Below are 26,850 nucleotides of genomic sequence, written 5' to 3' on the forward strand. Positions count from 1 at the left end.
CAAAAACAAGGACATGAAATAATCACGTATTGATGCATGCATCATTTTTGAATTGATGGAATGCTTTTTCAGGAAATAAAATTCGATGCATCGGAATTCGGGATCGATTCTTGCGCTCAGTTTGAACTCGTTGGGAATATGCGCTCGCCATATACTAATCTATGGTCGCATATTGGCAAATGTTTTTAAACGATCCAACTGATGAAAAGGTCACGAGGATTCAAAATTCACGTTTTTAATAAAGGAACGGCGAGACAGGGCTCAGGACTAGTTTGATTGTTTCCCATGCCAATCTAATAACATTCCCACAAGAAATTCTGCCTTGTCATTCCGGAATTAATTAGTTGCGCGTATAATTAGAATTCCTTTTTAATTTTATTAATAAATTGCGGATCCATATAATTATGGGTGCGCAATTATACAAGTGCGTCATTATTCTCTTGACATTGTGACTGCGCCAAGTCAATTCAAATAGAATTTTTTTCGGAATTATATTGATTGTTTGGGTGGTGATAAGACACACGAAAAATTGATGCGGGTGCGCAGTCAGTAATTTATGCAATATGATATCATACGGACGTGCTTGGAAGCCTAATTAAGACACTATATAATTTCAGCGATCGTTTTTCAGCCGTGAATGGACCGGGCTGCCCTAAATAATTATGTTTACCTTCGGAATGCACGAACCAACGACCGACGAATGATTTAGCGGAACGGAAACGTGCCCAGCCAGCGCGGCTGATGTTATAATATATAATATTAGATAATATATATACTATCTCGGCGAATTTTATATATAAATCAGATTGAGCATTTCCTTCCTATTAAATGATCCGCTTCGGGCGCGAGCGTTTTATCGGGATAGCGATCACGAGCGAGAGAGGTGGAAATCAGTCGAGTATGTTGCATCAGCAAAAAGGAAACAGGGCGTGCGGCCATGCCGCAACTCTTATTTCCATTTTCTCATCTTTTTTTCACGACTTTTAACGTTGCGTCGCACGCGCCAGCGTTTATCGGTTATATTCAGTGGAGCGTCGTCAACTCAATCTGTCATCAGCCACCGGCATTCAAATTCTCATTATGTATCGATTATTCATTATTCATCCGCCATTTTCGTTTGTGCTGTGTGTCCTCGGCGTTTTCCACCGCATCATCGCATCAATAATGACGCGCGAGCTGCGCTCGACGACCTTATAGACTCTGTGTACGACGTTCCAGAAGCCCGCTAAGAAGTTTAGCTTTTAAATTACTCAATCCAAACAGCGGGATTTAAATAACAATGTTCATTATTTAACCATATCGGAATTCGTATTGGAAAATGCTTAGTAGAAGAAAGATGCTAGGAAAAGAAAGCAAAGAGAAGTAGGCGTGGCCTTATGGGGAGGGCTCCAACCTCCACCTTGAGATAGTTTGGAGAAAATAGGGTTTCTCTTCAATTTCGTCCATTTAAAACAATTTAATTTTTTCAATTTCACAATTCTGATACATGAGTAATATCGTTCACGATCAACTTTCCTCGCCAATGTCTTAATCGATACAATCACAAATTTAATCAAAGCTCTATTATATAATTGACATGTATTAATTAAGCCACTCAAATTTAGGAAGATGAATCATTTAAATTCTAGAGTTTATCTAGTTAAAATTGACCAACATATTGTACTGGTAACTTCGTTCGTTTGGTTCGTGATAGGATTTGTTCCTTCCTCCGAAAATCATGATCGATGGTATACCAGTACTAATGTATTCATATTTGTAATTGAAAAGTATCCGTAATAAATAAGTGCAGTGATTCGCTCTGTAGATCACGAAATCACTCAGTATTAACTGTAACATGTAATTGAACTATCAATAAAAGTCCATTTTATCGATAATCCTTGTCGGAACAGCAAGTTTATTGACAATGCTCATTTGTATCCATATCGAATTTCGTACTGGAAAAGTGGAAAATGTTTATTGCCCCGAAATATTAAACTGGAACAGAGAACTGCCGTTCCCCTGACAGTGACAGAACTTATAAAATTACATCTTATTTTGCCGCCAATTTCGAACTGCAGCGCTGCTATGCCAGACGAAAGAAAAGTAGTCGTGTCCTTAGGGCTTGGGATATTTTAGGGAAATCAAAGTTTTTTTTTCCATTTTCTTCAATTACACTCATTAAATGTTGTAAATTTGATATTTCTGATTAATGAACAATATCGTTCACATTATAATTTATTCACCGTCGTCGTTTGACTTACGATCGGACATTGCATTGTGTAGAACTTTAATTTTCTGCCTAATACAAAACATAACACTCTTATTTCCTCAAGTTAATTATTTAAATTCAAGACATTGATCAGGAATTTTATGTCGTCAGAATCTGAATGATGTTTGACATGAAATAAACGTTTAAAATATCCAACGAAACCCCATGGTTTCTTATGTCATGGACGAAAGAGTAGATTGTCGGATCTTAAACGGTGGCTATCTTTCCTCGTCATTAAAGAAGAGGAAAAGTCACTTTTATCGAAAAAAGGGTGTCCTTAACCGGTACTCAAATGAACATTCCCGTGAATTTTTTTAGTATTCAATTGTCTATCTCTTTTTAATCGCCAATTAGAAACAAATTAGCGGGAAATCCCTGCGAGATATTGTTGGGCGGGATGAAATTGTTTCTCGGCTCCATTTTACATCAGGATGGGCAGATGATGGAAATTTACATAAACCTACAGAAATCCTATTACATTGTATAGAGTTTTCTATACGTATAACAATCAAATTTAGAACCCGTCTACGGATCTATTTCAAATGGCCGGAAAAAAGGGGGCGGAGTTCAATGGCCGTTGCGCTTTTACATCGTTCGCCATTCCCACCGAAAAAAAAAAAAAAAAAACATTTTCCTTTTCTATTTTTGGCCTTTACAAATAAGATGGGCTATGCGCTGTCTTTAAATATAGAACCCTCCCTCTCTCTTGTTTATTTTTGTGGTGATTCCTATTCTTACCCCTTCCATCCACAACGTTTAAAAGATTAAGTTGGAGTAGATATTCGATAAACACACAGCATTTGTACGGGGCGGAAATAGGTTCCGCTGTATCATCAAACAGCAACCTTGGAACTTGTCCAGCGAATCGCTCGCCCATCCATTCGGCCCCTTTTTGCGATTGGATTTCCCCGCACATCTTAGACTGTAAATGATTCGGCCTTTTATCTTCATGAGCTGTTTGGCGGTTGTTGACGTCGTTCAATGTGTTATAGATTCAAGAAGATGTGCGCAATTCATTCAAATGGATTACGCAAACTGATTTTTTCTGTTCATCAATCAAGTCTTTGAAGCATTTGAAAATATAAGACAGCCGGCCCCTCTCTGAGGTATGTATTACATTTGTGCATAATTAGGGCAGCGCACACAAGTGAAATAATATCAAGGAATGAAATGAATGCTGCCGTCTATAGAATGAAAAGATGGCGAAAGGATCACACAGCCATTCATACCGCATGGGAGATCCATCTAATAGAAAGCAATTTCGACGACAGCAGACGAAAAAATAAAACAGAATAGGAAATGTGCGTTATGCTTGTACACAGCATGCGGATTCAATTCCGGTCTGCTCTACATTATATAGGAGAGAACACGTGAAATCGTTTGGAAATTGGATATTGTAACTCCACGACAGAGACATCTGTCGACTGTCGAAGACGACAACTTTTTTTTCGAGGTAGAAAATCCACACATGATTAAAGAGCACAATTAACTAACTATGCAACAAATTGATGCTGGATTCAAAATGAACTCGATCATGATAGTCCTTCTCTGAAAAGGATTAGATCACGAAAATGACAGTCATCAACGTTGCCGGAATAGATACACACACCGGGGCTATGGTGCTATATATAATATTCCCACGCACGGATGAGTGACTTGAGTCATCACATCATCCGACTGAATTCCACCTAATAAATGGCCCATTATATTCGCCACAAGAGCAGCAGCAGGTGTGTCAACTGCAGCACCTTCTTAATTCGTCATTAATCTATCCAGCGATTTTCTTTTTTAAACAATTAAAATAGCCTGCAGACAGCAGCGTGAATTCGTGATAGTTCGTGATTGATATAGAAGAAAAAGGAGAATCGCCCCAAAAATAAGAAACCGGAGAGATTCTACATAGCCTATAGCTTTTAGACCCACTGCTGCAGCTGACTCTGTCCTATATCTCTGGGGCGGAATGGACATAACATTAACCCATTTTTTTAAATTATTATTTTGGGAAAAGCCTATCGAAATTTGATTGCGACAAGAATGAGTAATGCGGCCAAATGATTTGTTTTTCTGGATGATCCCAGCCTTTTATTTCGTCTACAAGTTGCGTCAGCACTCAGCAGTAATGCGTAATCGACAACGTATTTTTCGTTTGACATACGTACGTGTAGGTGCAACAGCGAGTGATAACAAGTGCAAAGTCATCGTCGTGTCTTTTGAGTATTTTGATTTAGTCTAATTATTATGTAAGGACAGTTGTGAATCGGTTTCGAGATGCGATGAAAGAACAAATTTAATAATGATAATAATAATGGCGTACAACATTGTAGCAGCCTCAACGTATACAATTTGTCATATTCAAAATGAATGTCATAATAATAAATTAACCGTAGTAGTTGGTGGGTCTTCCGCCGTAGTATCCCTGCTGTTGATTATAGGAATACGGGCGGTTGTATCCTTGATTGTAACCGTATCCCTGATTGTATCCCTGATTATATCCGCCGTATCCAGAAGGCCGGCCACCGCCATAGTTTCCGTAACCCTGATTGTAGCCACCATAACCACCACCGTAATAAGGTTGGCCTGTGCACAATTGAAGAATAACATATGCAAAATGTCATTAGGATTTTCATTTTCATGTTTAAATTTGAGAGTGGTCGACATGATTGAAAATGTTTTACAAGTGCTGAAATTATAATGTGGTGAATTATACCGTAACCGGATGATCCCAAAGCGGCTCCGACGATGGCATTGATAAGCTGCCGGCGTTGGCGGCCGGCCTCGGCCAAAGCCAAAACGGCCATCAGGACACACAGACACTTTAACTGTTTCCCAATTTAAACATCATCGAGTCAAATTATTAAATTATTATTCCGAGAAGAAATAATAGTTATATAAGAGTTAAAATAAGGAAAATCTTACCAGAATAGAACGACTCATGGCTGCTGGCTGAAGATGGACGACTCGTCTCCGGGTGGTTGACGATTGTCAAATGATGTCGACTGGGCATCGCTCCTTGGCTTTTTATACTTTCAAAACCCATGCCGGCGGTGTTATATAATAGTAGTTTTTAGACAAAGGCAGAAATCGGGTATAATCTTGCCACGTATCATCAACCAAGCGTGTGTGTGTGTGTGTGTGTGTGTATGCACGAATTGCTATTTGGTATTGACACGGGAGCCGGGATGCCCCAAAGGCATTTCGGGGCGGAACCTTTGAATAATATGACTTGCGGATTTTCCCCAGTACTTCCGCGTATTATTAGATGGGAACTTGTTGCTGTACGTTTAATGGTTCATATGATCCCTACGCACTCGCAGTATAGGATAGAGTACAATAGCACAACATGAGATGCTGTTGAGAAACCGTTTGATACTTTCAATTGAAACATTTAGGCATTTTCAGCGTGTGCCCATCGCACTCTCATTTTCATATGGACCCTATGGCCGGTCCATACTCTCACTATATGGTATTACATAAGAGGGACTCGATCGCCTTCCCAACGAAATAAAAAGGAAAGTCCTGGAACGATTCTCACCACCAACCTGCATGTCTGATGTCAGTGTGAAGTTGAATCAACTCGGAAATGGCAACCGCAACCACAGCAACTGTCAGGTATAATCTACCAGAAATAATCATCAATTTCAAAAATGAAAAAGACAAGGAAAATTATTCCGCGCCGTCACGAATGATTTCTCTATTAAAACACTTAGAGCTCTGCTGCTGGCCATCATTCAACGCCACGTCAATATATCCTTTTATTGGTTATATCTTTGCATCCACGCACGATCCATCAACCATGACCGGTTATTTCTGCTGCATAAAATTATATGGAAATAAAACCCAGACATCTTTTTTTTTTTTTTCTGTTTTTGAATGGAGAATTGTATTAAATTAAATTCACGATCTCATCAAGATCGTGAGGTATAAGATTAATTGCACAGCTGCTGAGAGGAGGCTAATAATCGTCAAAGAGGAACGGATAGGAATCGGATACGAAAATGGCGGTCGGCTCATCTTCCGTTGGATGCTGGGCCGATGGATCATAGGATCTTGAACTCACGTCGCTGCTGCCGTAATAAGCCTCGGCCACTGCCGACCAGTCGATCGGGTAACCGGAAGTTGCTCCTCCTCCTGTTGTGCTGCTGCTGGGCTGTTTCTTCTGTCCCGATGATGATGAGCTGATGGAGTCGGTTGTTGCTGTAGCCTTTAAAGCAGATGATGATGCAGTGTCGGCCAAAAGCTCCGAGTAATAACCAGGATAACTACTCCCGAATCCTGCCAAACCATCCGCAGCCTTGGCATCGGCATAGAAATAGTCTGCTGGGTCGCCGTAAGCTGGATTCGGTGGCGGATAGAAACTGTCGGGTCTGGGAGGTCGGTATCCTATTTAAAACAGCAATAGCCTTATATAGAAATAACAGTTAAACAAGAAAATCAATTTTATATATACCTGCTGGCAGTGGATAACCTGATGGATAGGTTTGCGGATAGCCGACAAGAGGAGCATAAGGATAGCCGCCAGCATAAATTCCGGGGTTGTAACCTTATATTCGTCAAGTGTTTTATTAAAATCTAAATTAATTGGCATTAGAAACGACATAGATTTACAATACCTTGCTGATAATAGTTTGATCCGTAATTGCTGCCGGTCCCACCCCACGCTGCTCCCAGTCCGGCTCCAATGGCTGCGCCCAGCAATCCAGCGCCCACGTACCCAATATCTTCGCCGCTGCTGTCCGGTGCTGCTGTCAATTTGGAAGATTCTTCACCTTTTATTATTGCCGGATTATTCCGGATCTCCTCTGCACCGTCTTCATTGTCTCCCGATCCAGCGATCGCACTAACAATTGCATCTTCAATTTGGAGTGGCAAATTGATTAGCACCATTTGGCCATCGGTCTTGTTTCCGGGCTCACCAGCAGCAACAGCCGGAACCAGCAACTATATATGAATAAATTCAATCAATAATAAGTCAATCCAACCAAAATATACCAATACCTTTGCTGCCCATCAGAGAAGGAAAAAATGGAACAAAGAAAACAAAGGAGTGGCCATAAAACTGAATAACAATTCCGTTACAGCCCACGGCATTGCCCACCACTTCCCAAAAAAGCCTTCAAGTAATAACACTCGATGACCTCCGCCAAGTATAATAAAGAATGAAATAAGAGTTGTATTATATTATATTATACCAATGCGGCTGCTGCTGACAAGAAGAAGATGAAGTGGCGTGTGGTAACAAAGTCTCGGATTGTGCAGGGGAATCTGAGCATCTTGACTCGTCCGTTGACCCCAGTCGACTGATATGTGTGCGGATGCTGGAAGAGAATTTTTCTGGTAGAGTCTCCTCTTTTGCCCTTTGCTGACCTCACGTCTCGGTATATATACACCTGTATGTATACCTGGCGGCTGCTGGTGCATACAGGGAAAAGTGCAGTGTCACTTTGATATATTCACATGACAACAACGGATACATCTGTACCAATTTTAAAAGGGACGATGAACTCTTCTGTACGGCTGTTCTTGGCTTTTCTCCTATAGCCATGTAGCGGCAGATAGAAACGGGCCGATCCATTGGCCATCAATAACCTCCACCTTTCTGTATTGGACATTTCTCCTTTTCTGGATTTCCCCACCATCCAAGGGGGATGCGAGGATCTTGTATTATTATACTACGTACCCAAAGCGGTTTAGTACATGTATATAACTGTGGGGGTTTGAGTTGGGCAGGTTGTTACTTGTATAGTACTGCCACTCTTCTCATTATAGTCTCTCGTCTCTATGCATTTGGCAATCAAGATAAAAAAAAGGACTAGACAAAAGATAATACGGACAAAGTCGTTGAACTTTTCCGACCATAAAAATGGGGAGAGATTTTGCTTGTTTTTCTTACAAGAGAGGGGGAAAAAAAGGGCTGGATAGTATAGTCTGACCTTTGATGACTGACAGTGGCGCAAATAATCCGCGTCTATTTAAAAAAGAAAAGAATTAGAATAAGAAGAGGGGTTTTTTCTCTTCCTGGTTGGCTGTTGTTTTGCTTCTTCATGCTGTGTCTATCCATCACAATCTGGGGAAATGGCATGATGTCAGCCCTCTGCTGTATGTACCTTCACATTTTCGCTGTATACGTGTTGTTCAGCTGGTAATCTGAGATCTTATTTTCAGTTTACAGCAGGACCAAAGTCCATTGAAGGTCAACCTTAAAAGTGTATAGACAATTTATTAAAGTTTCGATATCTGTGACGAAAGATCTTTTACGGAAATGATTTACTAAACTGGCGATTAAAAATAAAAAGTTGGTTATAAAAGAGTATTGGTTTTCTTCCTAGAGATTATAGCGCAGACCCCATAGTTGGTCAATGGTTATTTAGCAATAAGGCTATTGTTTCTATCTTTTGAATGGTGATGTATACGCTATTTTAAACCGTATTTTAAAGCCGGGAAAGTTGTTGGACAATGGAAAGTGAGAGAAGATATTCCGTTGTCTATACTCGGACCCCATGACACGTACAAACGGTTAACCATTTCGTGAAATCAGCGACAAAGGGCTGAATGTGTAAAAGTTGCGGCATTTCTCTCTCTCTATCCATCAAGACTGTGATTCGGGTGTGGGTACAGCGATTTGCTTCCCGATTATTTATAGACGAACGCAACTTGGCCATTTCCTCGTGTGTAATTGCTTTTGCGTGTATGTCTCAAGCTTGAAAAATGCGCGCACCGGCCCATAATACACAGAACAGAGAAAACGTTCATCGGGAAAAAGAAGTTGGACAGACCATTAGATGTCGTCGGCATCGCACCTGTGGAATTTTTCAACGATGCCCGTGGTTAGTTGCGTGATAAGGGCGTAACTTGCGCTCCGTTTGCTGGAAAGGAAAATCAGAAACGAGATAATCAATTTCTTTTTCATTGTCATTCGTTATAGACGTCGCCACGCCAAGATAACAAATAGTCCATCTGAATCTGACGAGGAAAAGCTAAAATAATAATTCTTTTCAAATTTACCTTCCGCCACCAGTTTGGTGTCCACCAGTGCCTTTGAGGCTGTTCTTGAGTGTTGCCATAGCCGTAAAACGGCGGGCGGTGTCCTGTTGTCAATCAAATTGTGTTACGTAACATTGGCAGAGACCAGTTTTCATCTTGCCAGACATTCATTTATATGTACCGAATCCGTGGTGTTGTCCTGTCAGAGCACTTTCAATAATGACGCCCAAAAAATGTTGACGTTTGGGCCGAATGAATTCCCCTTCTTCTTCCAACGAATAAACAGCCACCGACAAGGCAACTATAGAAATCAAGCTCCACTAGATACAAATAATTCCAAGATTATTATAAAAACGATCAAACGTTATAGATAATAATCAATTTCCTCAACTTTGTTCACATTTTACCAGGCGTATGGGGCGAATCATTTTGCACGTCTTACATTCGTTTCTAAACTCCAACTGACCGGAGACTCTCCAGTGTTGGGCAGGTCAGGGAATTCACACAAAGGAAAGATAGGCCTACCTGTTTGCCCCACATATAGTTTATTCTCAACTCGACTTTTAACTTGGATTGACGGTTCGTTACATTTTCCAACCTTTTGCTGAGGGTTATATGGTCAGGTAAGGGGTGATGACCTCCCCACGGTTTCTTCCTCTTATCGACACAAAATTAAAAAAAAAAAAACAAGGTTTGAAAGACCCTTAACTTTAATAACCTTGAATTATTTCATTAAAAATATTTCGTGTATTTTCTCAGATCAATGGCCAGACGATGATAAATTGATAACTTATTGATGAAGAGATGAGAGAATCTATAGAGCCAAGGACCCGGAAGTTTTGTGTAAATGCGTGAAAGGGTCTATCCGGGTCTATCGTTTTTGTTCATAAGCAGTTTGAGCAGGAATAAAAGAAATAATAAGTAATGAGATGCAGCAGATGACGCCAATCCAGATTCATAATTAATTAGAAATGTCGAAATGAATTCGTGACGAAAGGGAAGCGGAGAAATGAATTCAGGTGCTGAGCTGATTATCAATTAGTGATGACCGTGATGATGGCCGTGCCTTTTGAATAGCAAAAACGTAATTAATCAATTGGCAAATAAAAAAAAAAAATTATTAATTAAAAGTAGTAATTGCAAATAGACTATTACCCTCCACCATGTCCATGTCCACCATATCCACCATGTCCACCATATCCACCATGTCCACCATGTCCATAATGTCCACCGTGTCCGCCATGTCCGTGACCATTTCCGTGACCATGACCGTGACTTCCGTGGCTATTGTAAGGGCCTGAGAAATAAAACGGCGATTCAAAATAAGCGCGAAAATTCAAATATAACGATTCGTCAATGAATAATAGAATTTAGCTATATACCATAACCGCCGTAGTAGCCCCCGTAGCCTTGCTGTCCGACGAGTGCACCTTGAAGTAGAGCGCCAAGAAGTTGAGGCTCTCGTTTGGGACGGGCTCCGACTTGTTCCGCTCCTCCCAGCACAGATAACAGCGACAACAAAATCACAGCAATCAAGCTCAACTATAAATCATAATAACATTTTAGCAAAACATTTATTACAATGGAAAATGACGCGATAGACTCTTGCCAGTTGAATTGGGAAATGCATTTTTAGCTGGGCGCCAATGGGTCATGGACCTTTCTAGAACGAACCTTCAACTTGCAAAGGGCAGCAACTGTCTGAAATGTCGAGTGGGTAGAGGCCATTTATGTGGTCTGGCCAGCAGCATCAGTCCGCCTCTACCGAGTTTAAACAAAAGAGGATAGTGCATTGCTGGGTTTTATTTCATGAAGATAACGATCGATTTCCACTCTCATGTCCAATGAGGGTCTTTGTTTTGTCCACCTCTTCATATCGCGATTCATCAATCGATTCAAATTTTACGAAATATCACAACTTTTTATATCCAATAAGAACTCGACTAATCAATGCATCGTCAGAGTGCTACTTTATGTGTCGTATTTGTCTGTATTGAACTATGAGATCATCAATCATCTATCAATAATTGAATAATGCGGAATAGTGCTACTGATCGCACACGCTACACTTTTATTGTGGATGTCGGGTAGTGTTAATTTCCGTCGCTGTTGATTCCGACTTGGCCTTCGTGTTGGCCGCTGCCTTCGGTCCCATTTCCATCGTGCTGTAAGCTGAACTTCTTCTTTCCTTGCGTTTTTTTCCCTTTTCTGTTGTTACAAGTTATTTTTCAACTCAACTTGTATTTTTCCTCATCCATCCCTACCCTTTCACATTTCTATTCTTTTCCTCTCGTACTCATAATGTCGTTTGTCGTTGTGATACTTGTCTTATATTTATTTTCGTTTTCTGAATTTATTTTTATATTATTAACACGGCCATCCCTTCAAACACAGCTGGCCAGAGTGAGTACAAAAAGTGTAATTACTGATCCAGAAACAAATAAAATAAAACAAGTGAATGTCTTACTTGATTGCGTCTCTTGTGTCTCGGAATTAATTGTTTTTTTCCCAAATTTATTTAAAAGAATAAGTAATAGTAAGATTTAATTCATTAGTATATTCATGGTGCAGTCACTGCAGTGTGTTTTGTATTTACTTAATCTTCTAATTATAAAAAATTTGAATAAAGCGGGAAAATTGATTGTGATGTTCCTCGTCAGAGGCGCTGTAGTAGTACAAAAGGAGACTCATCGTGCGCGGGATAAACTGGAAACGACGTGTAACGGCGGGGCGAGGTCTTTGGGCATTGTCTGCTTTTTCTGGATCGATGACGTGACGTCGACTCGACAAATTCACTAACAATAATAATAAAAAAAGGTATTGGTTAATTTTGAACATGTTTTGAGTAATAATACTGGTGGTTTACACTTTTAGGCGAGTTATTATCAAACTTTATCTCAATGAAACAGTTAGGGTTTAATCTGCGTGAAACTGAATGCCCACCTCAAGTCGCCTTATGTAAATTTCGTTTTTCTCTTCTTGACCAGACTTATTTTTCTTCTCTCATTTTACTAGAAAATGGATGAGAGTTTTAAAGATGGTTTGGAGGTGGCCATACACTCCAAACTTGATTCACTGTCAACGGATTGTCAGTTTGCAGCGAATTTGAGACTGGATAACAACGAGTTCCCAAACAACTGTGAAAACATGCTTGTACCTGTCTCCCTTGAGGTAAGTGATTTTATTGACATTTTCAAAGGGAAATTTCAACAAAACTTTTTGTATTTAATAGAAGCTGAAAAAGCTAACTCGTGCAATTTCTAATGAAAGTAATAAACCAGACCCAACAGACAGATCCACACACTTGTTGAAGTCAAAGAAATTGTGGACAATTAGTGGACAAGAACTGTTAACAGAACATGGATTCACTGCTCTTGCTGAAAAGTATTCTGAGACTTTGCCAGCATTAACCAACAAAATGTTACGTCTAATGGGTCTGGACCCTTTTGCGTTCAAAGTGAAATCAACCCTGGTTAGTGTCATCATTTGTGGAACTGGTCACTCTCACGGGTCAGGCACTTCAAAGTGGTCCTTTGTTGAAGACAAAGGTACAATTTTTAAAATCTATCCATAATTTACTGTCCAAAACAAATAATTAATTTTCTCTTTAGCTAGAGGATCATTCATGAAAATGGTATTACAAATCCCAGTTGAAGGTGGCCACGAAGGAGGTCGAAGCAAAGTGGAACTCGATGATCGAATTCGTTTGTTCAACGTTTGCGATGGAAGTGATCGTGATTACCACCTGACTACTTTTTACTCTGATTGCCATCACACGTTCGAAGAGGTCAAGTTTGGCTACCGATTGACCATGCAATTCGAGTTGGAACTCGAAACGACTCCTCTCCTGTCCTCCCTGTCGCCGTCTGTGGATCTCCACACCTTTCAAGCCGTCAACGACGTTCAGAAGACTCTTGCCCACTGGGCCCCAACTTGGCCCCCAACGGAGAATAACCAGCCTAATATGCTGGTCCTACTCCTCGAGCATCGCTACGCCCCGTCTGAGCTCAATTTTGGCCGCCTGAAAGGTAAAGATCGCCTTCTGGCTCGGCTCCTTCTCTCCGTTGGCACTGTCGACATGTATCTGGCCCAATTACGGAAAACTGTCTTCGGACTGTTTAACAAGACTCTCTCGGAAGAGGAGAGCGTGGAAACCGACGAGGAGAATTCGGTGGAAACCGACGAGGACAATTCGGAGACGGAGCGTCCCATTGCCAACTGTTTGTGCTGCGTACAAAAACGTTGCAAATGTCTACGGCCAGAAACACAAACAATCTCTGACGTTGTCTATCCCGAATTTGGAGTCTCTGTCGAGATTGCGAGCCTGACCTGTCTCGACGGTCGAATCGTCGAATGCAGACCACCCTTTTTAAAGGTCGATATTGATACGAATGTCATCCCTTTCAATCATGGTCTCTACACGCTCGAATATGATTGCCTGGAAATGAGTGGCGATAGTCTCGACCCGAGTAACTTGCGCAATGTATTCCATCCTCGATCTGTGCTTGTGATTAGCCCCAAAAATTCCTTTGAGCTGATGTTCAGTTGCAATTTCACTGCTGCGCTGGACCAACTGGAGGCCAACCCGAACACCAAAGCCTTGAATCGAGTGATAACATTCTGCCAGGATTTTCCAGAGAAAGTTTGGCTGGAGGCCGTCGACCGAGAAGAGAGAACACGGCGTCTGGTGTCCATCTGCCTTCAACTCGATACCGAATACAACAATCTGAAGTTACTACATTTGCTGTCCGACAACTTCTCCGGACATCCTATCCAGTATGAAGGGTTGAGGAGCAAAGCGATTGCCATCGGAGTGGCCCGTCTGATTAAAAAGGTTGGAGTGACCGTTTCGGATTTTATGAGCCATCTCGTCTGTGAGCATCGGGCCTTGGAGCAAATTGAAAATTTCGCCCACTTGGTCATGGAACTTTATAACGTCGACTTGAAAGACGTTGCAGAAAAAATCGGCTGCAAATGTGTCACTTTTCTCTACTCCAAGTCAAAAAATTTGATGCCCAGCCTGTCCGTCTCCACCCTCGTCACCTGTGCCGCCATGGTCTTCCGCATGTACGAGGAGAATCCCCAGGTCAGAGGCTTGGTAACGCTGCATACATTGATTACATTCGGCGATGGCCTCAAGTTGCTTCCTCTGCCTATGCTCTTCTCCGTCATCGAGGGAATCCAGACGACTTACCGATCCCAACTTGACAACATCCAAGAATGCCAGAAAATGCAACAGGGTCTGCACAGGAAGCTGCTCTCCTACTTTATACCGAAACCTTTGGCTGAAGAGGTCATGCTCTTTTACCTCAAACTGGAAGACGCCATTTTGCTCAAGAAAATTACTCAAGAACTTGTCAACCAGAGCAACTTTGACGCCATCAAAATGATTGTCGCTTCTGCCGACGTCTGGTACCAGGCCTTGACCACCACGAGCGGGAAATGGGCGCTCAACTTGCTGGTCTCTACTCGCATCAACCACCTCGAGGGAATGCGCCTGCCCGTTTTCAGCTGGATCCAGGGCACCGCCGTTTTCGATGATGTCCCGCCGTTGAAGAAGTTTTTTCATTCCTCTGAGGCCAGAGCAACTTTCCCCGGATTCCACAGCAAACAAGCGGCGGAGACTTGGTGCGAGAAATACTTTGGTCCCGATCAGCTGGACAACGGATACAGCGCCAAAACGGAAATCGAAGGAGAATATCATCATGGTATGTGTAATCAAAGATTTTTCTCCTTTTTTTTTTTGATTTTATTTTTGATTTATTTTTCCATTATGTGTAATCAAAGGAATAGGCACGACATTTCAATGCGTCGTCACCAAGACTCGCGATTTGCATCGGAAACACGTCGAGGTGTTTCACGAATCGCGTACCGAATTGCTGGAGCTTCAGGATCGACGATCCCGCCTACTACCGGCCGAAGAATGCGAATCCAAAGTCATCGATGTCATCAGAACATCTCAGCAGAACGATCCAGTCTCATCTGAATCTACTTCCTGCGTCTCATCTCGTCCATCTGCCAAACGAATCCGCCGTAGTGACAGCAATAGGAAATGAATTCAAATTTCATCTTCTTATCTCGTCATTTTGATTCGGTAAAAACTTTTCAATATGAATTAACATTTCATGTTTGAATTTTTCTTTTTTTTTCTATTCGGAAAGTTGGTTGAAAAATATCTTGTTTTTCTTGTGTCTAATTGTTTCATTCCGTTTAGTTTTGTGTGTTAATGAGAACCCAGTTGCGATCCTTGGTTAGAACTTTTATTGTGGTGAAGGAAGTGGAATTGCAGCTGAAAGGAATAAAAACACAGTAACAAATATGTGGAGTTGAAATTGTGTGTATTTTTAGTTAGCGGTATGTTCTCCGCAATTGTTACAGCGTCAAGTCAATAATATTTCAAGCATTAATTATGATGATTCCCAGTATGTCCATTTCCAATATGTGGGCCCGACCCGTGGCCCCCAATCCCGAATCCGCTTGGCCTGTGGCCGCCACCTCCGTGACTTCCATGCTGATTACCTGTTCCTTGTCCATTTAATCCGTGTCCTTGTCCACCTGGCCCGTGCCATCCTGACCCGTGTCCACCCGACCCGTGTCCACCTGACCCGTGTCCACCCGACCCGTGTCCACCTGACCCGTGTCCACCCGACCCGTGTCCAGTTGATTTATGGGCACCAGCCCCACCAAATCCGCTTGTCCCGTGACCTCCGGTAGTGAATCCACTCGGTCCGTGATCGCCATGACCGTGATTGACGTGGCCGTGATTACCGTGACCGTGTCCCGTTCCAAAACCACTGCTCCCGTGTCCACCTGTTCCGTGATGTTGACCAACTCCGAATTCACCAGTCCCGTGGCCACCGTGAAATCCGCTGTGAAATAATTCAAATGACACGAGAAATTAAAATCAAAGAACGAGAATCAAAAATTAAAATCAAAAATGGACGGATGAGCAACAATTGATTGAAAAAAGGAAACAACTGACCCTGTTCCATGATGATGATGCCCCCCATTCCCCATTGGACGGTAGCCACCGGCAAATCCACCAGCAGGTCCAAATCCATTATTACCAAAACCACCAACGCCATACGGAGGAGAATACCCTGGAACTGTCAATCAAATGCCACAATCCAATTATTATTCAATCAATAAGACTTATTCGGTAAGCGGAGAGACAACCTTGCTGCCCGTTGACAAGGCTCTGAAGCAGAGCGTTCAGAATTTGAGGGTCTCTTTTTGGTCGAGATAATTCAGCAGCACCCACCGATGACATCATCACCGACAACAGCACCGCACAAATCACGATCCTCTATAAACAAACAAAAGTAAGAACAAAAATAATTCATCACTGTAAAATTAATTATGGTCTTACCTTTAGGTGATTTGGACGAAACATTTGAATATTAGGACGAGAAAGAACTCAAACTTGACCTCTCAAACACTAGTCCTCGACTGAATTTAATTTTGAGTGGGTTCAGGTCATTTATAAGATTACCCTGAAAAGAATCGTCTCTTTCAAAAACAAGTTTCCTTCAAATAGATAAGAATCAAACCTCCTCGACATTTCAACAACAAAAATAGGACGTGGACACAAGGAAATAGTCATTTAATTTATTTATTTTCGTTTTCTTTTATCTTTCATCGATGTCTTTGATGGATTTGAACACAGACATCATCAAATCAAATAAGGGACCATTTAGAATAAATATAGGGGAGAGTACTACATTACATTAGCCCATGGTGCGGCGAAGGACGGCCCAAATGGAAGCCACCAGTCCGATAAGTCCAAATGACCGTTCATTAGGGCCGTCCGATGGAAGATCTGACGACTCGACAACATCAGGGACGGCAGGTTCTTGTTTCTCATCTGCAGCCGCGATCGAAAACGTCAGCAACATTGCCAATATAACCGAGCCTACCTGTCGCCCGTGAGACAGTATTAACAGGTAAGTTAAACAATGTAATAATAATAGTTAAAAATGCTTAAAAATCAGTTACGATCGTTACCAGGTAGCAGAAATAACGGCGAAACATGATGAGAACGGCTTGGTGTTTTTATCCAAACTCACGGCGATGAAAGCTGATGGCAGAGTGTGGGCACGGGGCCGGGCCACGTCCTGTTTTTGTATGACGACACACTTCGTCAAACAGCAATCAACCGTAGACATTCAAATGTAGAACAACATCGAGCAGCTGTCGAGAGAGAAAATCTGCCGACCGACCGCATTTGGTGGTGGCACAATATTGAACGCTAGTGAATGGTCTAACAGTAAATTTGTGTCAGCGTCCTAGGTAACACATATTTGATGTTACTTCATCCAAAATTCTAATGTAATAATTGTTCGAAAACGGTTAAAAAGATGTGTGATCCTGATTCACGTCACTGAACGTATTCGATAATGATGTAGCAGACGATATTCTCACCAGATCATCGATCAAAACAAAGCAACGTCAGAGCAATAGATCCCTGGTCGGTTCACGGCTGTGTTGGCTTCCCCATCTCGATTTTAGGGTAAACGTAAGCCGATTTTCAGGGGGTTTTAGGGCGGGGCCTGTCAGAATTGTGAAGGGTAAAAATGAAACAGAGCCATCTAGGCTCTCAAAAGTAGCTGAGCGTAGTAGCTGACACACTCACTAGAGGCGCTCATCCATTTTTACAAATCGGCTTACGTTTACCCTAAAATCGAGATGGGGAAGCCAACACAGCCGTGAACCGACCAGGGATCTATTGCTCTGGCAACGTCAAAATTAAACTTAACTTGAAATATTTTAAATTAAATTTTTTAAAGTTTTTCGTTTCTTTGAGACGTTGAGATAAATAGGACACGATTTATTATTTTTATGATATCTTTTTATTACGAAATAAAAGGGATCGAATTTCGATTCATGCAACATTGTACGACAATAACTCGGCGCGCAAAATTTGCATACATTTCTATTCTTGTCAGATTCTTGTGAAACGTTTCTTATGATCTAGACATCTAGTTCACCTTTCTTCCAAGTTTGAATCAGTTAACAACGTGGTCGTTGCTCTCAGTACTGCAACTTTTTACTGAAACTAGATAACATTTTTTTTTAATGACTATTGTGGCATTCCAACATTTGGCCAGGTGCCTTTGAACAATTAAATCAAACAAAATGATGATGAGAAATGTTTATAGTTTGTTCACAGTCAAGTGTGTGCTGAATCTCTTTGATGAAAACTTGAGTAGCATGGAGAAACTCGAACTGTGTGCTGAAACTTGGGAATTGCATAAAATATCTCATTTCTGTGACTGACACTTCAGCTGTTACTGAAAACTCGATTTGTTGCAAAATGCTGGTCGAACACATTCATAAAATTACATCACTTCCCCTAGAGGTATAGTAAAATTAACATGTATTCACTATTAGTTATCGAGTCTTTAATAATCATACTGTTTAAATCTAGGCTTCAGATAAAATCCACTTCAAGATCGAAATCAACTAGAATGTCCCAGCTGCATCCTCCCCATCATCTTCTTTCGATTAAGGTAGGAAGAATCTGCATCATTCTTTTACATTCACTAGCCAGGGGTCGGAAATTTAGAATGTCAGGTTTATTTTCAACAATCAACCAAAGTTGCACACAGCTCCGACTTGTTCGATTATTTAAAACTTTTTTGAAAACTTACAATTTTGTTGAAAACGAGGAAACTTGTTGTGGACAAGTTGAATTGTTGACCTTTTTTCGAATCCAAGTTTCGTAGTTTCAAGTTTCAACCAATGTCTTTTTGACTCAAAGGCCACTAGAGTATTAATAATTCAGTACAACGGCGATGAAGACCACATCTACCAAAAAAGCTTATTAAAGTTTTTCTCGACATTTCTATTGACGTTTTGTACCTGAGGGAAATATTTGGCAAAAGCCTTGTGCAGAATGGTGCACAAAATTTTATCGACAATTATCATCACACGTCAATATAAAGTGGAATGTGCCAGCAGCCCAGTCAGACAGTATTTTATACATCCCTGAATGGCCTAGCTAACGTTCTGTTCTTTCCAACATAAATTTCAGTATGGGTACAAACCCAAAGGGACGACAAATTCAGAAAAACCCCATCAGACTAGTCGTTTTAGTTAAAAAAGAAACGGTTCTTCCTTTTCACATCTCCTCATTGTGAGGCCGAAACGAGCGAAAAACAAAATGAAGCTTTTGTGAAAGTCACCTTCGAAAGTTCATCGACTTGATCTTTCCTTATTTGTCCAACTCCCATTAAATTATACCTCTGAAAACATTACAGAAAAAGAAAGAAATTATCCGTCTGTGGTGTTTGCGAAAATTTTGTTTTTGTTTTTCAAGGGCGGGCGTTCAAAATAATTAACAGGTCGAGTGTCTTCACGTGATTATTGGAAATGTGCGACGCTGGATGTAAACATTTTTATTGCGTATAATCCCAGCGATGGGTGAGCTTTTACCATATAGCCGGGCTTTGTCAATTGTGTGGCTATACTTGTACATACAAGGGCTTTTGAAATTTACATCAGCATAGCCATTATCAGTTCAAAGAACTTTGAAGTGCAATTGCGCCCGTTGGCTGGTCCGTTTTTTCCATTTTGTATGTTTAACCGAGCTCACGTAGAGTATTTAAAAGAATTAAACGTGTAAAATACGTTTCGCAGCTCAATACTTTGTGTCGAGCAATTTGCGGTCAACTCCTTTTACCTTCCGGCGGCCATTCGCTGATAAATCAGTCAGCGACTTTTCTTCTTCTGCCCATCTGAAATCATTTGGCTCCATTCAAAATTTTACGTTTCTTCTAGAGTCCTGTGCATGCACTTGTATATAGGGGAGATGAAATATGGCGTGAATGTCACGCACTGCGGTTCGTTCACCAACAAGTCAAAAAGCTCATCAACATGATTATAGTAGGGTTTCCCTTCGTTTCCTATGTGGCATAACAGTTTGGGACTGTACAGGGCCGTCTCTCATCCTGGCGTAACGAACCGACATGTGCGAACGCCGTCTACTTATTTATTACGCAGCACGATGGAAATCGAAAATGATGGTAATCGCTGTATGGGCAGCGCAAACCGTGTGTTCAATTATACCTCCTGGGAAAAACTGCTGGCCAAGCGAACTCGAGCGATGAAAAGAATTTTAAAATGAACAATTTTTTCGATGGAGGGGGAGAGTCTTTTTAACCGCGACCTTGGTGCTCGACCGCAAAAGATAGTTGTGCGTCTAACTAGTATCTATAAGTACCGTCATCTGCGTTATTACATCACTGCTGCGCATCCGGATGGATGGAAAAAAAACACGACTGCAATGACCGAATGCCCTTCGGCTTAGCTTGTCCTACCATTTTTGTGTCGTGTATACAAGAAATCTGAATGCGTTTACAAATGTATTTCCACTTGAAATGATTTCAATTTTTTAACCAGACACACAAAACAGCAAATCCCTCCCAAAAGTAAAAAGCAAACCCCAAATCCTTGCAGCAAAATAAGTTATTCATAAAACCAGAAAACAAAAATGTTTAGACCAAACAGTTCTGCGGGACGAATGGCGGGGGATTCAATAAAAGTACGGGTTGACAAAATCGGGATGGTAGGGTCGGAAGTGGAATGGCGGTCTTCGTTGCTGGATATCGGCCGGATGGTATTGATACTGGCCGTATTTCATGGCGGGTGGCTGGTAGAATTGTTGCGGGTAATGGGCAGCAGCGTAAGGATCATGATGGAATTGCGGGTTGATCTTTTTGACGAAATTGGGCTGGGCCAAGATGATCTCGCCGTCGTTGGCCGATCCCCCAGCACCGGCCATCATCTCGGCCAGTTGTTCACGACTGACTAGGATCGCGTACGGACGCTGCTGAGGTGCTGATGGCGATTGGTACAATTGAGGAACGTTAAAGCCCCAATGTTTGCCGTGGCCGGAACCCAATGGCCGGTTGGGACGGTTGCCATATTGTCCTAAATCATTTACAATTCAATTTAAGCTTTTTCTCCTTTTTATTTCCGAATGATTTTTAATTACCTCCGGGATAACCACCTCCGGGATAACCACCTCCGGGATAACCACCTCCTGGTTGAGGGTATCCAGCTCCGGGGTAGGCGCCAGGATATCCACCTTGTTGAGGGTAGCCACCGCCTGGATAGCCTCCGCCTGGATAGCCTCCGCCCGGATAACCAGCGCCGGGATAGCCCCCCTGTTGAGGGTAGCCACCTGGATAGCCACCTGGATAACCTCCTGGGTAACCACCTTGTTGAGGGTAACCGCTTTGAGGATAACCGCCTTGAGCTGATCAATAACAAAAAAGAATGAAAATGATAATTCGCCAATTGTGTTAGATATAAACAATCGTCCAAGTTTATACCAGGGTAGCCTCCAATAGCTCCGCCAATCAAAGTTCCCAAGATTCCGCCCAGTTGACTTCCGGCTTGCTTGTCATCGGCATTCTCGGTCGGTCGTATCTCAGATTGTTGCTTTGATTCTTCCTTGTTCTCCTCTACGACTTTCTTGTCTTGTTCCAGCTGTTGCTGTTTGATCAAGAGATCGGCGACTTGAGTCTTGATTCCTTCCGGCAGATTATCCATGTCGACAAATTGATTTCCCTGTCCGTCGTCGACGGCCATGCGAGTCAATTCCTGGGCCAGTCGAGCGTCAGACGAAACGATTTCTTCTCCGTTGGTTTGAAATGACGACTGCTGCCCGTCTTGGTGCTCTTTGATGGCCTGGATGACTTTTTGCTCTTGGATGAGCATCGCCTCCAATTCCGTTTTTTGTTCCGCCGTCAGCTGGACCTGATGTTTGGATGGATCGTTGGCTGCCTCTAGCGGATGCTCTTTCTGAAACTTGTTGCGGGCCTCTACTTGTTCTTCGTATTCTTTGTGAAGGGCGATGACCACTTGCTGTTTGATTTCACGCGGGAGTGCTTCAAACGGGATCTGCTCGGAATTTTCACCGACGATAATGGGAGCCGGAAGGACGATTTTGTTCTTATCGAATTCTTCCAATTGTTGTCTCACCTTAGTACGGGCTTGGACTTGTTCGTACTCGTTGTGCAGAGCTTCCACCACTTGTTGTTTAATTTCACGCGGGAGGGCTTCGAATGGGATCTGCTCAGAGTTTTCACCAATAATGACGGGTGCGGGCAGGACGATTTTATTTTTGTCAAATTCCTCCAGTTGTTGTCTCACCTTTGTCCGAGCTTGGACTTGCTCGTATTCGTTATGGAGGGCTTCAACCACTTGCTGTTTAATTTCCCGCGGGAGTGTTTCGAACGGGATCTGTTCGGAATTTTCACCTACGATGACGGGTGCGGGTAGAACAATTTTGTTCTTATCGAATTCTTCCAATTGTTGCCTGACCTTAGTACGGGCCTCCACTTGCTGTTCGTGTTCCTTGTGGAGGGCCTCGACGACTTGCTGTTTAATTTCACGCGGGAGCGTTTCGAACGGAACAATCTCGGAATTCTCGCCAACAATAACCGGGGCCGGCAGGACGATTTTATTTTTGTCGAATTCTTCCAGTTGTTGCCTGACTTTGGTCCGGGCTTCCACTTGTTCTTCGTATTCTTTGTGAAGGGCTTCCACCACTTGTTGTTTGATTTCCCGCGGGAGCGTTTCGAACGGGATCTGCTCGGAATTTTCACCTACGATGACGGGGGCCGGAAGAACAATCTTGTCCTTGTTGTTGTCAAATTCTTCAATTTGTTGCCTCACCTTGTTACGAGCCTCCACTTGCTGCTCGTGTTCCTTGTGGAGGGCCTCAACCACTTGCTGTTTGATTTCACGCGGGAGAGTTTCAAATGGAATTTGCTCGGAATTTTCACCGACGATGACAGGAGCGGGTAGGACGATCTTGTCTTTGTGGTTGTCGAATTCTTCGATTTGTTGCCTGATTTTAGTACGAGCCTGAACTTGCTCGTACTCGTTGTGCAGAGCCTCGACCACTTGTTGCTTAATTTCCCGCGGGAGAGTTTCGAACGGGATCTGCTCGGAATTTTCGCCAACAATGACCGGAGCCGGAAGGACGATCTTGTTCTTATCGAATTCTTCCAATTGTTGCCTCACCTGGGTCCGGGCTTGGACTTGCTCGTATTCGTCGTGAAGGGCTTCGACCACTTGTTGCTTAATTTCACGCGGGAGCGTTTCAAATGGGATCACCTCCGAGTTTTCGCCAACGATGACGGGTGCGGGCAGGACGATTTTATTTTTATCGAATTCTTCCAATTGCTGTTGGACCTTGTTGCGGGCCTCCACTTGTTCGTGTTCCTTGTGAAGGGCCTCAACGACTTGCTGTTGAATTTCCCGGGGCAAAGTGTCGAACTGGATCACCTCTGAATTCTCGCCGACGATGACGGGAGTCGGAAGGACGATGGGCGCATCCGCCTTGACATCGGAATCGACTGGGGCAGCCTCACATCCGACCGCAATCAACTAGAACAAAATTCAAATTAAATTCGGTCAAACGTGAAAGACAATTAATTCCAATAAAAATTGTACCGTGAGGAAGAGGACGGCAACTTTCAAGTTGCTGATTGCCATGGCCGCTACGTGTGTGTGTTTCTATTATTAGAATAGAACTGTAGAACTATAGCTGATTCCTCGACAAGTCTCCGCAAACGTATGGCCACTCTGCTCGCCAAATTGTCCCTTATATAGTAAGCAGTGCACAGCGGCAACAGCAGAGTGGGCACACGCACACGTCGATTAGTGTGTATATATATCCCCCTTCATTTTTCACGGCCAGTACCGCCGAGAATATACAAGACGGAGGAAAAAGGGGGGAGGAAGAATGGGTGGGAATGTATAAGGAGGAGTGCAGCGCAAAACTATAAAGAATAACAAGCACAGCTGTTGAACAACAGCCCAATATAGGTGTAATGGTAATAGCGCCAGAGCCAAAGGGGGGGAGTCTTATATCTGCTGGATATCTCTCTACCAGCAACTGCTGGTGAAAGGAGTTTTGGAAAGATTTATTTAACTTATTCCAGTTATAGTACAACAGCGGTCTGAAAATGTTTCCTAGGCCCCTCTCTCATCTCTCGTAACTGTAGAGTGTTTTCTTCGTGACTGCCAGGAATTTAACCAACCAAATCTAGCGGCCAATGACCTCTTCTTTCCAGGCTGAATGGACTGATTCTTATTTTATCCCATAAAGTCCCTGGCGTCCGTTAATTCTTTAATTTATTCACCAACTTGTTTCTCTCGACTCAGACCAATAACGATCAAAGGATGTCGATAAAATGTAAAAATTGTTTCTCCCCACTCGACTATAAAACCTTTTTCACCTTGAACTCGGTGATGAGATCCCGCACCCAGCACCGAATAGTTTCAACACTTTGTTCTCGGTCGAATATAATCAGGTAATAAACCAAGACAACTGCTGGTTTAATATCGGCGACTGATTATTTCGACCGAGCTCACGACTGATCTTCCCTTTTGTGTGTGTGTGGTGAAGCACGAAATTATTTTTCACGGCCACGTATAATTTGTTTTTTTAATTAGAGTCGAACAAATGAAATTCGTAGACCAAGGTCTTCACAGTTAGAGATATAGTATAAACATGTGTGTATTCTTCAGTGGAAAATACAGGACCCCAATTATATTGCATTCAATATAATAACCAAACGAATCATTATTATCAATCAATGAGCATATAGTTTCAATAAAAACCTCCTCCCCCGTCTACCAGATTTCCAAAGTCTTTGGCCATTTTGATGTTAAAAACGATAACGGTCGAGTGCGGAAGCGGCGGATGGTTTGGGGTAGTAGCCGAAGGGCCTTGGCTGTTGTTGTGTGATTGTTGTTGGCGGTTGGAATCGTCCAGCTGGGCCGAATTTCTCGCTAGTGAGGGGTTGATATTGCTGAGACTGGAGGAATTGCTGGTAATAGGCGGCCAAAGGATTAGCGGATTGGTAAAACTGTTGAGGTTTAGGTTGTTGTCTGTTGTAACTGCTGGGCTGGCCGAAATGATAGCCGGGCATAGGTCCAGCAGCAGCAGCAGCATTCAGGGATAAGGGATAAACGAATTCGGCCAGGGTAGGATCAGCGGCCAACAAAGTGGCCAATTGTTCGCGACTGACGATGACACCATGGGGTCGTTGGGGACGGTTGCCATAGGACTGTCCCACTCCTGGATAGGCAGGGTAACCGTAACCATGGTGATGATGTTGGTAATGTCCTCCGCCGGGATAACCTCCGTATTGCTGTCCGTATTGAGGATATCCGCCATACTGGGGCCGGTAGCCACCGTGGTAGTTGCCTATAATCACGAAAAAAAACAAATGAATGATTAAACAAATTCAATTTGGGAGATGAGAAATTATTTGGTTTACCGCCGTATCCACCGTATCCGCCGTAATTAGCTCCAGGGTTGCCGTAAGCTGTAGAAATATTCAAAGAGAAAATCGTGTTAGTCTAATGAGATAACCGGAAATGTGGATACAAAATTATTTCAATTGTATACCTGGATAGCCTCCGACAGCTCCGCCAATCAAACTACCTAAAAGTCCTCCCACTTGGCTGCCGTGCTGTTTGATGAGCGTAGGTGAGACCGGGACGGATGGCTTGTTGTTTTCTTCCGCTTCCACCTTGATCTGCTCCTTGACGAGATCGTCCAATTGCATTTGTTCCTCATCCTGTTGTTGCCTCATCAAATAGCTGGAAACGGGTTCCCGGAGCTCGGCGGGAAGTTCGGCCAAGTCGAGGTACTGGTTACCATCTTCATCTTCGACGGCCATGCGGGTCAACAGCTCGGCAATTCCGGACGCCAATTCCGGATCGAACGTTTCGTCTTCCGATAATTGTGGCCCATCTTCTAATAGGTCGTCTTGTTTGAATTCCGGTTGCACCTGTTGCGCTTTCTTTTCAGACTGTTGTTTCCTCTCCTGGGACAATCGGTACTGGGTGTTCAACAGCTTCATGACCTCATCACGGGCGTCGGCCGGCAATTGCTCGGCGTTGACGACAAAAGGTCCCTCACCTTTGATGCTCTTTCCCGATTCGAGTTGGGCCTTGTATTCGTCGTTTTCGTTTGATTTCTTTTGGTCGACGGTATCCTCTTTCTTCTGGTCGGCATCCGAACTGGCCGTATATTGCGTCACCAATAGCAACAACTAATTTTTCCAAAAAATTCAAAATTTGGTTTTTAAAATAAAGTCAGAGTTTGAACAAAATTTTAATAAGAAAATACCGTGCAGATGAGAAACGCCTTTGTCATCTTGGAAATGTTGACCTTATCTGTAGAGGAGGACACTGTGGGTTGATTCCTCGACTGGTTTCGGCAAACGTGTGACGACTCTCCTCACATATTGTCTCCCTTTTATATACACATAGCTATAGCCCTTTTTTTTCTATCTCTCCCGAACGAAAAAAGAAAAAAACGACGACGGGAGGAAGACGAATGGCTGGGGGTGGGAGGGGCACATCACAACCTGATGAGCCATCGAAGCTGCTGCTGCACTGAGAGAACAATCTCGACTCTTTTTCTCCATGTAAAGGAATGAAGAAGAAGAAGTTTGACTAGTAGTAACGAAATTGTGTACACAGCACACACGGCTCCGATGCAATTATTTTTATAAAGGAGAATAACCCGTTCTGTTATATAGATGCGCAGACGAGTTTATTATTGTAATCGAAACTGGTTTCACATCACG

At 42.6% G+C, this 26,850-nt stretch overlaps 8 protein-coding genes across 21 annotated transcripts in view; 2 read left to right on the forward strand and 6 right to left on the reverse strand.

Moving 5' to 3' along the window:
• Nucleotides 1-26,850, reverse strand: part of LOC124312826 (exportin-1-like) — a 639,300-nt gene that overhangs the window by 278,059 nt on the left and 334,391 nt on the right. The gene's annotated exons all lie outside the window — the stretch shown is intronic.
• LOC124312831 overlaps nucleotides 1-26,850 on the forward strand; it is a 154,738-nt gene that overhangs the window by 110,225 nt on the left and 17,663 nt on the right. The window lies entirely within an intron of this gene.
• Nucleotides 4,521-5,274, reverse strand: LOC124313504 (prisilkin-39-like). 2 transcript variants are annotated; one of them, XM_046778465.1, is made up of 4 exons: nucleotides 5,165-5,274; nucleotides 4,956-5,067; nucleotides 4,730-4,825; nucleotides 4,521-4,699 (listed from the first exon to the last, which is right to left on the reverse strand). In XM_046778465.1, the coding sequence occupies exons 1-4, from the start codon at nucleotides 5,180-5,182 to the stop codon at nucleotides 4,626-4,628; spliced, it is 300 nt and encodes a 99-aa protein (XP_046634421.1). In that variant the 5' UTR covers nucleotides 5,183-5,274; the 3' UTR covers nucleotides 4,521-4,625. The 2 variants fall into 2 exon arrangements, with proteins under 2 accessions (XP_046634421.1, XP_046634420.1); XM_046778464.1 differs by having other exon boundaries at nucleotides 4,521-4,825.
• LOC124313233 (prisilkin-39-like) lies at nucleotides 6,091-7,653 on the reverse strand. The gene is made up of 4 exons (XM_046778044.1): nucleotides 7,438-7,653; nucleotides 6,859-7,186; nucleotides 6,696-6,788; nucleotides 6,091-6,628 (listed from the first exon to the last, which is right to left on the reverse strand). The coding sequence occupies exons 1-4, from the start codon at nucleotides 7,516-7,518 to the stop codon at nucleotides 6,201-6,203; spliced, it is 930 nt and encodes a 309-aa protein (XP_046634000.1). The 5' UTR covers nucleotides 7,519-7,653; the 3' UTR covers nucleotides 6,091-6,200.
• On the reverse strand, nucleotides 9,957-17,628 carry LOC124313315 (holotricin-3-like). 5 transcript variants are annotated; one of them, XM_046778177.1, is made up of 7 exons: nucleotides 17,234-17,623; nucleotides 16,599-17,145; nucleotides 16,406-16,535; nucleotides 16,212-16,335; nucleotides 15,965-16,098; nucleotides 10,385-10,514; nucleotides 9,957-10,295 (listed from the first exon to the last, which is right to left on the reverse strand). In XM_046778177.1, the coding sequence occupies exons 2-7, from the start codon at nucleotides 16,620-16,622 to the stop codon at nucleotides 10,268-10,270; spliced, it is 570 nt and encodes a 189-aa protein (XP_046634133.1). In that variant the 5' UTR covers nucleotides 16,623-17,145; nucleotides 17,234-17,623; the 3' UTR covers nucleotides 9,957-10,267. The 5 variants fall into 5 exon arrangements, with proteins under 5 accessions (XP_046634133.1, XP_046634134.1, XP_046634131.1 ...); XM_046778175.1 differs by lacking the exons at nucleotides 9,957-10,295; nucleotides 10,385-10,514 and adding an exon at nucleotides 15,449-15,784 and having other exon boundaries at nucleotides 15,875-16,098; nucleotides 17,234-17,628; XM_046778174.1 differs by lacking the exons at nucleotides 9,957-10,295; nucleotides 10,385-10,514 and adding an exon at nucleotides 15,449-15,799 and having other exon boundaries at nucleotides 15,875-16,098; nucleotides 17,234-17,628.
• LOC124312857 lies at nucleotides 11,934-15,548 on the forward strand. The gene is made up of 5 exons (XM_046777366.1): nucleotides 11,934-12,046; nucleotides 12,245-12,400; nucleotides 12,462-12,777; nucleotides 12,841-14,937; nucleotides 15,017-15,548. The coding sequence occupies exons 2-5, from the start codon at nucleotides 12,248-12,250 to the stop codon at nucleotides 15,283-15,285; spliced, it is 2,835 nt and encodes a 944-aa protein (XP_046633322.1). The 5' UTR covers nucleotides 11,934-12,046; nucleotides 12,245-12,247; the 3' UTR covers nucleotides 15,286-15,548.
• On the reverse strand, nucleotides 20,576-23,834 carry LOC124312862 (protein lava lamp-like). 9 transcript variants are annotated; one of them, XM_046777388.1, is made up of 5 exons: nucleotides 23,696-23,834; nucleotides 21,565-23,629; nucleotides 21,465-21,488; nucleotides 21,225-21,347; nucleotides 20,576-21,160 (listed from the first exon to the last, which is right to left on the reverse strand). In XM_046777388.1, exons 1-5 carry the CDS (start codon nucleotides 23,735-23,737, stop codon nucleotides 20,763-20,765), a joined length of 2,652 nt encoding a protein of 883 aa, XP_046633344.1. In that variant the 5' UTR covers nucleotides 23,738-23,834; the 3' UTR covers nucleotides 20,576-20,762. The 9 variants fall into 9 exon arrangements, with proteins under 9 accessions (XP_046633344.1, XP_046633343.1, XP_046633342.1 ...); XM_046777391.1 differs by having other exon boundaries at nucleotides 20,961-21,161; nucleotides 21,328-21,363; nucleotides 21,408-21,488; XM_046777390.1 differs by having other exon boundaries at nucleotides 20,961-21,160; nucleotides 21,273-21,363; nucleotides 21,408-21,488.
• LOC124313114 (heavy metal-associated isoprenylated plant protein 32-like) lies at nucleotides 24,747-26,505 on the reverse strand. Its single transcript, XM_046777850.1, has 4 exons — nucleotides 26,388-26,505; nucleotides 25,662-26,310; nucleotides 25,531-25,578; nucleotides 24,747-25,457 (listed from the first exon to the last, which is right to left on the reverse strand). The coding sequence occupies exons 1-4, from the start codon at nucleotides 26,412-26,414 to the stop codon at nucleotides 24,916-24,918; spliced, it is 1,266 nt and encodes a 421-aa protein (XP_046633806.1). The 5' UTR covers nucleotides 26,415-26,505; the 3' UTR covers nucleotides 24,747-24,915.

The sequence above is a fragment of the Daphnia pulicaria genome, chromosome 9 (assembly GCF_021234035.1).
Source record: "Daphnia pulicaria isolate SC F1-1A chromosome 9, SC_F0-13Bv2, whole genome shotgun sequence".
In the NCBI taxonomy this organism is placed as follows: Eukaryota; Metazoa; Arthropoda; class Branchiopoda; order Diplostraca; family Daphniidae; genus Daphnia; species Daphnia pulicaria.

Excerpts from the sequence above, each read along its gene's own strand:
- LOC124312862 (XM_046777383.1), bottom strand. The coding sequence starts at position 23,737 with ATGGCAATCAGCAACTTGAAAGTTGCCGTCCTCTTCCTCACG. Across the intron at positions 23,630-23,695 it reads TTGCCGTCCTCTTCCTCACG|TTGATTGCGGTCGGATGTGA; the intron begins GTACAATTTTTA and ends ATTTTGTTCTAG. Across the intron at positions 21,489-21,564 it reads AGCTATTGGAGGCTACCCTG|CTCAAGGCGGTTATCCTCAA; the intron begins GTATAAACTTGG and ends GTTATTGATCAG.
- LOC124312857 (XM_046777366.1), top strand. The coding sequence starts at position 12,248 with ATGGATGAGAGTTTTAAAGATGGTTTGGAGGTGGCCATACACTCCAAA. Across the intron at positions 12,401-12,461 it reads TTGTACCTGTCTCCCTTGAG|AAGCTGAAAAAGCTAACTCG; the intron begins GTAAGTGATTTT and ends TGTATTTAATAG. Across the intron at positions 14,938-15,016 it reads CGAAGGAGAATATCATCATG|GAATAGGCACGACATTTCAA; the intron begins GTATGTGTAATC and ends GTGTAATCAAAG.
- LOC124313315 (XM_046778173.1), bottom strand. The coding sequence starts at position 16,622 with ATGTTTCGTCCAAATCACCTAAAG. Across the intron at positions 16,536-16,598 it reads TTCGTCCAAATCACCTAAAG|AGGATCGTGATTTGTGCGGT; the intron begins GTAAGACCATAA and ends GTTTGTTTATAG. Across the intron at positions 16,336-16,405 it reads CCTTGTCAACGGGCAGCAAG|TTCCAGGGTATTCTCCTCCG; the intron begins GTTGTCTCTCCG and ends TTTGATTGACAG.
- LOC124313233 (XM_046778044.1), bottom strand. The coding sequence starts at position 7,518 with ATGCTCAGATTCCCCTGCACAATCCGAGACTTTGTTACCACACGCCAC. Across the intron at positions 7,187-7,437 it reads TGTCAGCAGCAGCCGCATTG|TTGCTGGTTCCGGCTGTTGC; the intron begins GTATAATATAAT and ends ATTCATATATAG. Across the intron at positions 6,629-6,695 it reads AGGTTATCCACTGCCAGCAG|GATACCGACCTCCCAGACCC; the intron begins GTATATATAAAA and ends TGTTTTAAATAG.
- LOC124313504 (XM_046778464.1), bottom strand. Across the intron at positions 4,826-4,955 it reads TTTGGGATCATCCGGTTACG|GCCAACCTTATTACGGTGGT; the intron begins GTATAATTCACC and ends AATTGTGCACAG.
- LOC124313114 (XM_046777850.1), bottom strand. The coding sequence starts at position 26,414 with ATGACAAAGGCGTTTCTCATCTGCACG. Across the intron at positions 25,579-25,661 it reads AGCTGTCGGAGGCTATCCAG|CTTACGGCAACCCTGGAGCT; the intron begins GTATACAATTGA and ends ATATTTCTACAG. Across the intron at positions 25,458-25,530 it reads CGGATACGGTGGATACGGCG|GCAACTACCACGGTGGCTAC; the intron begins GTAAACCAAATA and ends TCGTGATTATAG.